We start from the raw sequence: 13,031 nt of genomic DNA on the forward strand, positions 1-13,031 counted from the left end.
ACGCACTCTAGCCACGCCCACCCAGTAGGCCACGCCCACCCTGGCCATACCCATCCGGCCCCCTGAGGGCAACCGCAATGCTGATGCGGCCCTCAATGAAATTGAGTTTGACACCCCTGTTCTAGACAGTCAATATCACATCCAGACTACAAAAGTCTGGTCTCAAACCTCGTCCGGAGAGCAGGAGAATCAAGCAACCGGGACGAAAGCTGAGTTTTCCAAAACGGTTTAATGAGCAAAAGCAAACGATCTCCAAACGGAACAAAGCCAGCGTTGGCTGCTACCTGCATCCAACGCTGTTAAATACACATTGCAGGTACACACCCACGCCCCACCCGGTTGCACCCACCTCCGCCCATCCCCTACTTAACCCCCGCTTCTCCCAAGCAACTCCCTTTGCGACACGCCCGCCACCCATCACCCTCCCCCTCCCAGCGGAACCCCCTTGCGCACGCTCGTCCCGACGCCGCTCGACGCCACCCCCACACCCGTCCCTGGACCCGGCAACCAAATACACCTTCACCCTGCCGTTTGCTGTCCCTATGCAAAGCTGGCGAACCCCCAGTCCTCTTGTATGGGAAACGGCCTCCGCTGCCGTGGGCCCCGTCCGCCAACGCCGCGAAGGCCAAATCAACAGCTGGTGTAGGCCCAGGAGCCTGCGAGGCCACCGTAGCCGGCAGGCAAGGGAGGCTGGGCCTAGGACCCTGCGAGGCCACCGTAGCCGGCAGGCAAGGGAGGCGGGGCCTAGGACCCTGCGAGGCCACCGTAGAAGCTCCAGCCGGCTCGGCGTGCACAAGAGGGGAAGGGCGGATGTCAGCCGGCCGTCGTTGCTGCCGCAGCCGTTGGGGTGCTCTCTCGGTCCGGTGCCAGGTACCAGGTGAATGTCGCGTCCGTGGCGCCGCTGGGCGTTGCGCCCACGGGGCGCGACATGCCGCCCCTCCTACCAGGGCCCCTCCTGCAGGGGAAGACATAAGAGGTAAGCAATCATCCACCCAGTCCGCGGTGTTCCCCCGTCCTCCCCTTGGCTTATCAGGGTGCAGTCGGTGGAATGCCCGCAGCAACCGGGGAGCATGTACATCTGCATCCCTTACCCATGTCGCTTCCTCCACAGGATATCCCTTCCACCTGATTAGGTATTGGACACCCCCCCTACGAACTCTGGAGTCAAGGATCTCTTGGACCTCATAATGGTCGTTATGAGTGGGTCCAGGCCCACCCTCCCCCACTGCCGTTGAGGCTGTGGTGGCAGGCTTCAGTAGGCTGCTATGGAACACTGGGTGAAGTTTGCCTAAGATCTTCGGTAGCCGTAGCCGTACTGTTACGGGGTTAATTACCTGTACCACCCGGAATGGTCCGACGTATTTAGGCCCCAGCTTTTTACAGGGAACCTGGCTACGCAGGTACTTAGTAGACAGGTAGACCAGGTCCCCCACCTTCGGGACTGCGAACACTCTTCGTTTCTTATCAGCCTGCTCCTTATTCGTTATCGCAGCCCGCTCCAATGCTTTTCTCACCGCACCCCAGGCCCCCTCAATCTGCCTCATCCATTCCTGTGGCTGACAGGGATCCTCGTGCCCTGGGCTGCATTCGGGGATGGGGACAAAATCGTTACCCATAACCACTTTGAAAGGGGAAAACCCCGTACTACTATGTATAGCGTTGTTATATGCTACTTCCGCAAACGCAAACGCTAAAAGGTCCACCCAGCAAATTTCCCTGATACAGTCCTCTGCCTTCTATTAGACTTAATCAATCTGTCTTTGCTACTATCTATGGGAGTTTTGCAGTTCTGTAGTCCTCTACTTACGATCACAACTGAGCCCAAAATTTTTGTTGCTAAGTGAGACAATTGTTAAGTTAGTTTTGCCCCGTTTTATAACCGTTTAAATGAATCGCTGCAGTTGTTAAGTTAGTAGAATGGGTGTTAAGTGTATCTGGATTCCCCATGGACTTTGCTTGTCGGAAAGTCACAAAAGGAGATCATGTAACCCTGGGACACTGAAATTGTCAGAAATTTGAACAAGTTGCCAAGCGTTTGAATTTTCATCATGTGACCATGGGGATGCTGCAATGTCATATGGAAAACATAAGTCACATTTTTCAGTGCTGCTGTAACCTCAAACAGTCACTAAATGAATGTAAGTGAAAGACTACCTGTATGGTCTCTTTCCTTTATTTCTTTGTAATCTTTTGACTTTGCACAACAAATTGATTCATAAAATACTCATCCTGGCAGAATCTGCTAACTACTGTAAGCACAGACTATTGAACCTAATTTTAACCTGGTGTAAGCTACAGTTCCAGTGTGTGTGTGTGTTTGTGTGTGTGTGTGTGTGTGTGTGTGTGTGTGTTTAAACTCTTAATTGTTATATTTTCCAGAGATAACTGTAACTATGTTGAGGGATTTTTTTAAAAAAAATCAATTACCGTATATACTTGAGTATAAGCCGAATTTTTCAGCCCACTTTTTGGGCTGAAAAATTCCACTTCGGCTTATACTCCAGTCAACAAAAAAACTTACCGAGGACTTGTGCGCGGCCGAGGCTTTGGTGCTTCCGGGATCGCGTGCACCTCTCCCAAGCCACCGCCGTCCGGAGACCTGCCGAAGTTTGGGGAGGTTTGGGGAGGTGCGCGCCTCCCCAAACCTCCCCAAACGTCGGCAGGTCTCCGGACCTCCGCGCCCTGCCTGCCTGCTTCTTTCCGCAGCGGAAAGAAGCAGGCAGGCAGGGCGCGGAGGTCCGGAGACCTGCCGACGTTTGGGGAGGTGCACGCGCACCTCCCCAAACCTCCCCAAACTTCGGCAGGTCTCCGGACGGCGGCGGCTTGGGAGAGGTGCGCGCGATCCTGGAAGCACCGAAGCCTCGGCCGCGCGCAAGTCCTCGGTAAGCTCCGGGCGGTCACTTGCTTCGCGTCTCCTGAGGGAAGGGGGGGCGACTGGAGCGGGCGTGTTTCCTCGCCTGCTGGGCACCGCGATTTGCCCGGGGAACGCGCGGGCCCCGAATGGCAGCGTGGAGCGAGGAAGCGGACAGCCAGGGCTTCCCCGAGAGCCGCGGCCACACAGGGTATTCCTGTGTATTCAGGCTTGCAAAATGGCGGATCGAGCCTCTGCTGGCGGCAGAGGCTTGCAGAGCGCGGATCCAGCCTCCGCCGGCGGCAGAGGCTTGCAGAACGGCGGATCGGCTTATACTCGAGTCAATAACTTTTTCCAGTTTTGGGGGGTGAAATTGGGGTCTCGGCTTATACTCGAGTCGGCTTATACTCAAGTATATACGGGTATTTGAAAACAGATCTACTCTGAGGGAGATGGGTGGTTTAGAAATAGGAAATATAGATACATAGGTAAAAAGTCAGCCTATAATTGAGACATTTATTATATTCCTGTGAAAGTCCATAAATTTTCCAACGGAAGTAATTGTGGCTAGTGATGAAAGCAAAAAAAAAGTAACCACCAATATATGTAACATTTTCTACTACATGATATAAAATGTATTTTTGGAATCAATTCAGAAATTTTGCAGATCCCTAGTAAATAACCTGGTTTCCTGTATCTTAGATTACATAAATGGAGGAGAACTTTTTACCCATCTTTCACAAAGAGAGAGATTTAATGAAGATGAGGTACAGATATATATTGGGGAGATTGTTTTAGCACTGGAACACCTACACAAGGTGAGACAATATTTTCAACTTTTTTGAAATAAATTTATTGGAAGGAAAAATGTAAGTGAAATTAAAGTTAATTGTATGATGGTGTTTTCACTTTGGGTGAAGGAGGCACAAAAATCTGTATTTAACATCTCACTACTTTTTATTATTATCACTACTGCATGTGATAGTTTGTGAAATGTGTTTATATGACAAATAGTCACAAATCCTTCAGTTGACACTTCCCTAGAAGTGATATGATTGTTATCCATCTACCCATGCTTTATTTTCAGGTACATTTATTTTGCAAGCTCAGTGCAATGCCTAACTGCACTTAGAATTATTACTGACATTTTTCATAATTCTACACTGCTTTGGACCATAGAACCATAACAACCTTTTTAATGCTAGTAATCAGGCAAAAAATTAAAAATATTACCGTATCTTCATTTTATATCGTTAACAGGGGCGTTTTTTCTGTTTAACATGGTGTATATTTGAAATATATGGTTAAATGCCAACATGTGAGAATATTTTAACAGACTCTGCTTAGTACTGTACAATTATTTTAATTTTTTCCAGTTGGGAATTATCTATCGTGACATAAAACTTGAAAATATTCTTCTTGATTCAGATGGACATGTAGTTTTGACAGACTTTGGACTAAGTAAGGAGTTTGTTAATGATGAAGTAAGTATCTACAGATTAAGTGAATCTAAATAAGCCGGAAAATTCATGTATTGATTTTTTTTCTCAGTGAAACTTTCTTCTTTTTTCCATTGAGATGAGATGGAGGGATCAGATTTACCCTGTGGGATAATTTGTGAAGAGAGAGAGAGAGATGTTTTAAAATAAACCTTTTAAATATACTAGTCCAAAAGATATATAGAGAGAGCCAAACATGTCTGAAGAAGACCATTAATTAGAATGATGTAAATCCTAGTAATAAGTTTTATCGTTGTTTTTCCCCTGTGATTGTGGTATCAGTGACTACATTGGCTATAATATATTATTATTTTTTTCAGAATGAAAGAGCTTATTCTTTTTGTGGAACCATAGAATATATGGCACCAGATATTGTGAGAGGAGGAGATACAGGACATGATAAAGTAGGTTATTGATGATAATGAATATACTTGAGAGCCAATTTGGTGTAGCAGTTAAGAACAGAAGGCTCCTCAGGGTGCCGCCAATCAAAGAATGCCGATTGGTGACCCCCAGGGGGAGAGCGTTCTCTGTGGGTGCGCCAGACCTTTGGAACCGCCTACCGGTTGAGCTCCGGATGGCCCCCGACCTTCGCTCCTTCCGGCGCGATCTCAAAACATTTTTTTTCGAACAAGCTGGCCTGGTCTGATGGGATGGGGTTGGGTTTTTAAAACTAGTTTTAACTTTAATATGTATTGATTTTATGGGCATGATGTTTAATGGTTTTTTAATTTTTGTATTCGATTTTTATTGTGTATTGCCCTGTTCACCGCCCTGAGTCCTTCGGGAGAAGGGCGGTATAGAAATCAAATTATTAAATTAAATTATTAAATTATTAAATTAAATTAGTTTTAATCTAGGTCAAATCAGCTGGAGGGCATTGGGCTACGCTAGTCATTCTCGCTCAGCCTGAAGAAGCAGAAAATAGAAAACCTCTTCTGAAATCTTGGCAAGAAAACTTCAGAGACTAGTCTAGACAGTTGCTGTGTATCAACACAAAACAAAAAACAGTAAAGATTAAATTACAACCTATTTTCTGGTAGATGAAACATACTTTCTGTATGTTTCAAATATATTTTTAATTGCAAGATACTTAGGATTTAAAATAATGAATAAAGCAAGTATTTCAAAATATATAAAATTATATTAACTTCTCAGTCCTATGAATATGAGGGTGTATGTCTCTTATGCCAGAGATTCCGAACCTCCAGGCTGTGGCCCACTACCGGGCCGTGGCCTATTCGGAACTGGGCCATGCAAGAGGTGGCAATGTGCGCATAGCTCCACTCATGCAAGCGGCGCCCCAAACAAACAAAATGTTTTGCGAAGCGATATCGTGCCGCTTCAGGTTTTCCATCCCTTTGCAAAAGCTTTTAGTGTGGGGAAGCCTGAAGGAGTGTGAAACCCTGCCCCAAAGGCTTCTTTCTTGCACGAGTGGAGCTATGTGTGCATGCACGGTCTGGTTCCCCTCTACCCCCCCCAGCCCGGCCTCCAAGCCTGCTGTCTTATGCAATGTAATTGCTTAGAAAATAGGATTCATTGTCATAAAAGATAGTCACATTATTTGCCAGTGTAACAGTAACCTGTACAGTATATAGCCAAGTAATATGGAAACAGAAAAATCCAACTTTTTCTAAACTTTGAGTAGGAATGATAATTGATGTTTTCTATTTTCAAAATGCTTTCTTTCATTTGAAAATAAAATACCTTCTATCTATTATGATGTACAATGTTTTTTTGATATAATTAATTATATCAGAGATTGAACCTGAAACTTTCTAAATGCAAAGCAAATGTTTCACTAGCCTTTAGCTGTTTAGATTAAAAAGTCTATTCTTTAAGAATTACTGTAATTTAAAAAAATTAATCAAGTTGTTTATCTTCTTCCAAACAGTAATTTTCTGGGGAATAAGTAATTTAAAGAGGTAACATCTAATTCCTTAACCTCCTGTCAAGACCCAGTATATTTAAAATAATATCAAACTAAGATTAGTTTCAGCCAGTGCTTTTTTTGTAAAAGAAAAATGTGCCGGAACTCACACATGTTATACAACCCGCCTTGCCTACCCTACAAGGTTCCATCCAAAAAAGGTGCCGGAACTCCGTTCTGAGCATTCAATGAGGAAAAAAGCCCTGGTTTCAGCCATATTTCTAATTTTGGAAATGCAGTTTGGATCATTCACTGTCTATTAGTACAATATATCTTCTGGGGGGAAATGGAGGAGGGAATTCTCTGTATGTTTCTTCAGCTTTAGAAAAAGGACAGAATATATCTCTAATAAATGAGTAAATAACCAGTTGAAAATGATTAACAATAATTAAGATAGGTTGTTATGCCATCTCTATATGTTGCTTCAGCATTTCTGCCCTTAGTGAAATCTAATTCTGATTAAACGTAGCTCCATTTTTAGTTGATGGTAGTAGAGTTTTGTGGCCAAAAAAGAGAACCATTTTTCTTTTTGCATATGTACTAGAGGAGATTTCCTTAGCTCATTTTCAAATGGTGATATTGTTATATATTGGTATCTGAATACCTTGAATAACTATTAATATCTTAACTGTTTTAAGGACTAATAGCATTAGCTATAGCTCACATTTTATACATTACCTAGAACTAAGGAGAAATTTCCTGACAATTAGAACAATTAATCAGTTGAACAACCTGCCTCCAGAAGTTGTGAATGCTCCAACACTGGAGGATTTTAAGAAGAGACTGGTCAAACATTTGTCTGAAATGGTATAGACTAGAGTTTCCTGCCTGAGGAGGGGTTTGGACTAGGAGACCTCCAAGGTCCCTTCCAACTCTGTTATTGTTGTTGTTGTTATTGTTATTATTTAAATTAAAATCTTTTCATATACTTCAAATTTTTAAAAATAACTGAATAGTTTATTCTTATTTCCTAGAAGAATCACATTAATAATCTTCATTAGTACATATTTATTTTATAGGCTGTTGATTGGTGGAGTTTAGGTGTTCTGATGTATGAATTATTAACTGGAGCATCACCTTTTACAGTTGATGGGGAGAGAAATTCACAAACCGACATATCTAGGTAAGTTATCAATTCAAATGAATGAAAACTTAAGACATTGAAGGGTTCTATTCTTGTATTTGTGTATCAGGTTAATTTGATTCAATTGTTTTTAAAAGAATAAGATTGTGTTTCCCAAAAATACACATAGGATGTTAGACCCATCTCTTGTCATTACTTATTCTATTTATGTATTGTTAGGTTCAACAAAGATGGCATCCATCAGTTTATAAAATAGAAACAATAAAAAATACATAAAAGCTGATAAAAGCATCACTCTAAAGCAGAAACTATAATAGTAATTATTCATTCCTTAAGGTCATCCAGAACTACTGTCTTTAGGGCAGTGTGGGATTCAAATACCTGAACAACCGGTTCTCTGCTTGGATGCAGGTCTGGGCCTCTGAGGCCTAGAATGGACTTCTAGAATTGACATCTACACACTTCCTGTGGGCCGTTCTAGGCCTTGGAGGCCTCAGAGGCCTAGAACAGACTTCCGGAAGTGACACACACACATCCTGTGGGCTGTTCTAGGCCTGGGAGGCCTCTTCCAGGCCTCCGAGGCCTAGAACAGACTTCCAGAATGGACATAAATGCACTTCCTGTGGACCATTCTAGGCCTGAGAGGCTTCCTCCAGGCCTCTGAGGCATAGAACAGACTTCCAGAAGCAATGTGGGTTCAGCCAGTTCTCTGAACTCAACAACATTTAGCTACCGGTTCTCCTGATCCGGTGTGAACCAGATGAATCCCACTTTAGGGCCTTCTAATCGATAATTTCAAGGAAACTGTTCCATAAGACAGGAGGAACATTGATTGCATTAGGGGCAAAAATGTCCTCTGTGATATGAAACCGGCAGATCACCTACCATGGTCATATCTTGGATAGAGATATCCTTACTTTAGTAGTCGTTCACACTATGGTAAATTCTCATGTAGATTATTATAAAGTGAATGGAGATACACTACTATGTTGTTATGTTTTAATTTATTATATTTTAATGTTTTGTGTCATTACTTGTGATGTGAGGCTTTGATAATGGAGTATCTTATAAGTCAAAAGCTATCTTCGATGATGATCTAGAACGGTGTCAAACTCAATTTCATTGAGGGCCACATCAGCTTTGGGTGGGTGTGGCTGGGGTGGGTATGGCCTACTGGGTGGGCGTGGCCAGCTCACGTCACTTGCGTTGGGCGCCTTGCAGGACTGGGCAGGATTGGGGCAGATCCGAGGGTCTCTGGCAGAGGGGAGTTGGGACCGGGGTGAGTGCTGCGGCATGGTCCACTGAAGGAGCATCACTGTCCCTCTCAGGCCTTGCAGGGGGGGGGCCTGGACAGTGGCACGGACTGCCCGGAGCCTTGGGCAGCAGGGGTCAAGTGCTCCGCCTGGCCCTTGAGCTCCCACGGCACCAGGACCTCACAGTCCTGCCTAACCAGCCGCACTTCCCCGAGGGGGCGCCCAGCTGCACTTGCCTCCTCCTTGAGGCTGCTGCTGCTGTGCTCACTCTCCTTGGCCAGGTTGCTCATGGTGGGTGCAGGAGGGCAAAGTGCATGGGTCAGAGGGAGGCCCACTCTCTCTCCATGCGAGGAGACCTGGCTTTGTAACCAAAGCATCTTCAGCAATAGGATGGGAGACCACTAGGGGATGGTGAAAGGACAACGGCTGCTGATGGCCAAGTGCTAAGGCAAGACTTTCCTCAGGCCCTCCCTCTCTCTCATTCCAATCTCCTTCCTTCCTTCCTTTCTTCCCTGCCTTCCTCCTTTTCATTCCCATCTCCTTCCTTCCTTCCTTCCGTTTATTCCTGTTTCCCTCCCCTCCTTCCTTCTCTCCCTTCCTCCCTCTCTCTGTGCCCAGGAAGAAACAAGGGGAGGGGGAGAAGTTGGCAGTGCTTCTCTCAAAGAATAACAGAGTTGGAAGAGACCTTTGAGGTCTTCTAGTCCAACCCCCTGCTCAAGGAGGGGACCTATACCATTCCAGACAATGGAATATCCAATCTCTTCTTAAAAACCTCCAGTGAAGTAGCATCCACAACTTCTGAAGGCAAGCCTTTTCACTGGTTAGTTGTTTTCACAAGTCCTTGGTTCTAGGCTGGTTTTCTTCTTGATTAGTTTCCATCTATTATTGCCTTTGAATGCTTTGGAAAATAGGTTGACCCCTTCTTCTCTGTGGCAGCCTATCAAATAGTGGAACACTGCTATCATGTCACCAACCCTAATCCTTTTCACTAAGCTAGACATACCCAATTCCCACAAACATTTGTCATATGTTTCAGCCTCCAGCCCCCTAATCATATTTGTTTATCATCCATTTAGACTGGATGGTCCCCCTGGTTTGGTTTATAGAACAGTGGCCACGAGCAGAGCCTTCTCAGAAACAGCACCCCAATTATAGAACTTTCTCCCAAGGAAAATATGAACAGTGCATCCCTCATCTGTTTAGAGGCAACTCCAAACACACTGTTCAGCCAGGCATATGTAGAACAACAACAGCACTAAGTAAATTACTACTAATATTTTTCTTCCTTAAAATACACACTTTTAATATTGTTTTAAGCAGTGCTGGTGATGCTTTACAATAGCTGTCTTTGAGAGTTTTCTTGTAAACTACCCTGGATTTCTCCGAAACATTTAATTTTGAATTAGACATTGATTTAATAAGTTAGGCAGAAGAAACAAATGTTTAAATACATCTAAATCCCACAGACCTACTGCCTCCTAGGCACATACTGCAGAAAAAATAAGGCATTCCATTTCTAGCCAGCATAGTCACAGGATGATGGGAACTGTGGTCCTTGACACTCAAAAGACATTAGTTTGGGTAAGGTTGGATTAAATTATAACAGAACAGATGAGAGGAAGTAGAAGCAAGAAACACTTTCCACGTCTCCGACAAAATAATTGGGGGGGGGGCAGTTGACTTGGCCTTTTAATTTCATCTCACGCCAATTCCTCTCAACTTCTCATTCAATCCAAAGAGTTCGATTATCAGCTGGATTTTAGGGAGGGGAGGCAGCAAGAATAGACCACAAAGGCAATCTGTGAGTTTGTTCTCTCGCCTGCCTGCATACCACCTCAATGCAGTGTGTGTGTGTGAGAGAGAGAAAGAGAGAGAGATCCCCTTTTTGTAAGTTTGCTTACTCTGTTTGCCACGCTCCTCATTCCCCAAATTTTTGCTTCCCTGCTGGCTCAATCTCTCTCTCTCTTTCTCTCTCTCTCTCTCTTTCTCTCTCTCTCTCTCTCACACACAAACTCTCCTTGCTTTCTCCCCCTTCTCGCTGTTTTCCTCCAGCTGCACCTGAATGGAGTGGGAGGTTAAAAAAAGAGAGAGGAGAGAAAGGGGAAGCTCCTCTTTTTTGTAACACCTCAGTTTCTTCCTCCTCCTCTTCCCTTTCCCTCCTGCATTCTCTCTCTCTCTCTCTCTCTCTCTCTCTCTCTCTCTCTCTCTCTCTCTCACACACACACACACACACACACACACAGAGAGAGAGAGAGAGAAACCCTTCCTGCTTTCTCCTCCTCCTCCTCCTCCTCCTTTCTTTCCAGCAGCCACAGGCTCACACATTGCCGGCCACCGGCAGTTCATGACAGGCTTTGCATCCAGCTTGAGTACTGTGTTCTCCTCTCAGTCCCTACCACATGGTGGAGAGGGCAACCAGGAGCCGGCCGACGCTCGGCTCGTGCCACCGTGCGCTCCCATCCCTTTCATCTCACAGACTGGGCACGCCCTAGGGCACTAGGCTTACAGAATGCCATGACCCAAGCGAGGAAAGTCATGGCCCGACAAAGCAGAGCTGGACGAGGAGAGGCCCAGCAAAGTGGGGTGTGGCCAGGTGTGATGGGGTTAGGCTGGGAGGGGAGGGGCAGGGTGAGGCAAATGAGCTGCAGCTGCGCACCACCAGGGGCTGTGTGTCGGGAGGGCGCCCAGCCGGGTTGAGCTGGGGCAGCGGGGGCCGGTCCCTTGACATTCTTGGATAGGCCCGGGGCCAAATCTGGATCCTTGGGCTGATCTAGTTCACAAAATATTTATTTATTTATTTTATTTATTTTAATTCCATTTATATCCCGCCCTTCTCCGAAGACTCAGGGTGGCTTACAAGCTTAGCAGTAGCCTTCATCCTATGTATATGCCTGCTTATTAGGGCTTTCACACACACCCCAAGCGGCATTATTACAAAGTCAGCTTAATTGCCCCCAACAATCTGGGTCCTCATTTTACCTACCTGGGAAGGATGGAAGGCTGAGTCAACCTTGAGCCTGGTGGGATGCGAACCTGCACTAATTGCAGGCAGCTGGTGTTACTTAAGGAGGCATTAGCCCACTGCTCCACCAAGGCTCATTCATATGGTTACTAAAGTATCTACTTGAGCTGGGAATTAGGTATCATGTTTATATAACATCAGTATTACATTATCTTCACTGGCTTCATTGACTTCATGCCGCTAGTGTCTTATAATTTTGGCATCAAGGTTCTGACTTACGAACACAACGAAGTAAGCACAGTAAGCACAGCTGAGACGATTAAATGTCTAATGCAAAACTTTATTGAGTGCACCATTTTGGCACTGATGAAAGTGAAAACCAGCTCTGAGTTTTCTTGCCTATTTTGCCATATTAAAAGACTAGAAACCTCCCTCCCTTCTTTGTGCAGATCACATTGCCCAATTGCAGGTTAGGCAGTTGTTATGAGAGAATCCACAATCTTTAATAAACATATCTCCACTTGTCCTTACTTCTCATGATCTAGCCGGCAGGTGCTAACGGCTCACATTCCAATCTCCCCCCTCCCCACAAGCTGTTGGCAAGCTGCGAAGCAGTTATGTCTGAACCAGCCTGGTCACTCTCCGAAGCTTGACATTTGGTTTGTTTGGGGGTTGAATTCAAAATACTAAAATTTTAAATGCTTCACAGTTTAGGATCACAGTACAGTGTACAGTAGCATACCTTTTTCCTTCCTGCATATTTCTGCTTAAGCAGTACAGTCATCTTTGGTGGCTTTGTTCTCTTACTTGTTCCTGCAAGTAAGGGAGTGGGTACTAGGAGCAGACATGGAAATGTTTGCCTTAGACTAGGTCCCTAGGATATCTAACATTTCTTGATTGGCTTTGCTTTTTTTCCTTAGTAACAGAACAATTTCTTATTTATATGGCCTTTTAATTCCCCCCCCCTAAATTTAGGGTTGCAGTTGTTTTATGTTAGTTTATCTCTGCTTTTAAGTATCTGCTCTTTGATTGTTTTAAATTACTGTTTTAATTTTATTTAGAATAAATAATACAGTATATTTTAACTGCAGTTTGTTGCCTTGTATATTTTTTCCAGCTGTTATTGCAGGGCAATGAATACATTTTAGTTAGTTTTAGAATTCCCAAAATCAGCAACTATCCTTTTACTTCAGGAGAATATTAAAAAGTGAACCTCCATATCCACAAGAAATGACTGCATTAGCTAAAGATTTAATTCAGTGTCTTCTAATGAAAGATCCCAAGAAAAGATTGGGTTGTGGTTCAGGGAGTGCTGATGAAATCAAACAACATCCCTTCTTCAAGGTAAAATCAATTTTGTCTTTGCTATAAACTGCTCATTTTTTTATTGGCTATTTTTGTAGATAATATGCAGCAGATACTAGAAATAAAGTCTTTTCAATCTTATTACTG

The 13,031-nt window shown here is 44.3% G+C and overlaps 1 protein-coding gene across 1 annotated transcript in view; it reads left to right on the forward strand.

Annotated features, from left to right (window-relative positions):
* The window catches only part of RPS6KA5 (ribosomal protein S6 kinase A5), a 43,926-nt gene that overhangs the window by 11,846 nt on the left and 19,049 nt on the right, over positions 1 to 13,031 (forward strand). The window contains exons 4-8 of the mRNA XM_081331264.1: positions 3,554 to 3,669; positions 4,228 to 4,335; positions 4,671 to 4,754; positions 7,300 to 7,403; positions 12,773 to 12,923. Of these exons, the coding sequence (XP_081187390.1) occupies positions 3,554 to 3,669; positions 4,228 to 4,335; positions 4,671 to 4,754; positions 7,300 to 7,403; positions 12,773 to 12,923 (563 nt within the window). The remainder of the gene's footprint in view (positions 1 to 3,553; positions 3,670 to 4,227; positions 4,336 to 4,670; positions 4,755 to 7,299; positions 7,404 to 12,772; positions 12,924 to 13,031) is intronic.

This window comes from Vipera berus, assembly GCF_964194415.1.
Source record: "Vipera berus genome assembly, chromosome: 1".
NCBI lineage: Eukaryota > Metazoa > Chordata > Lepidosauria > Squamata > Viperidae > Vipera > Vipera berus.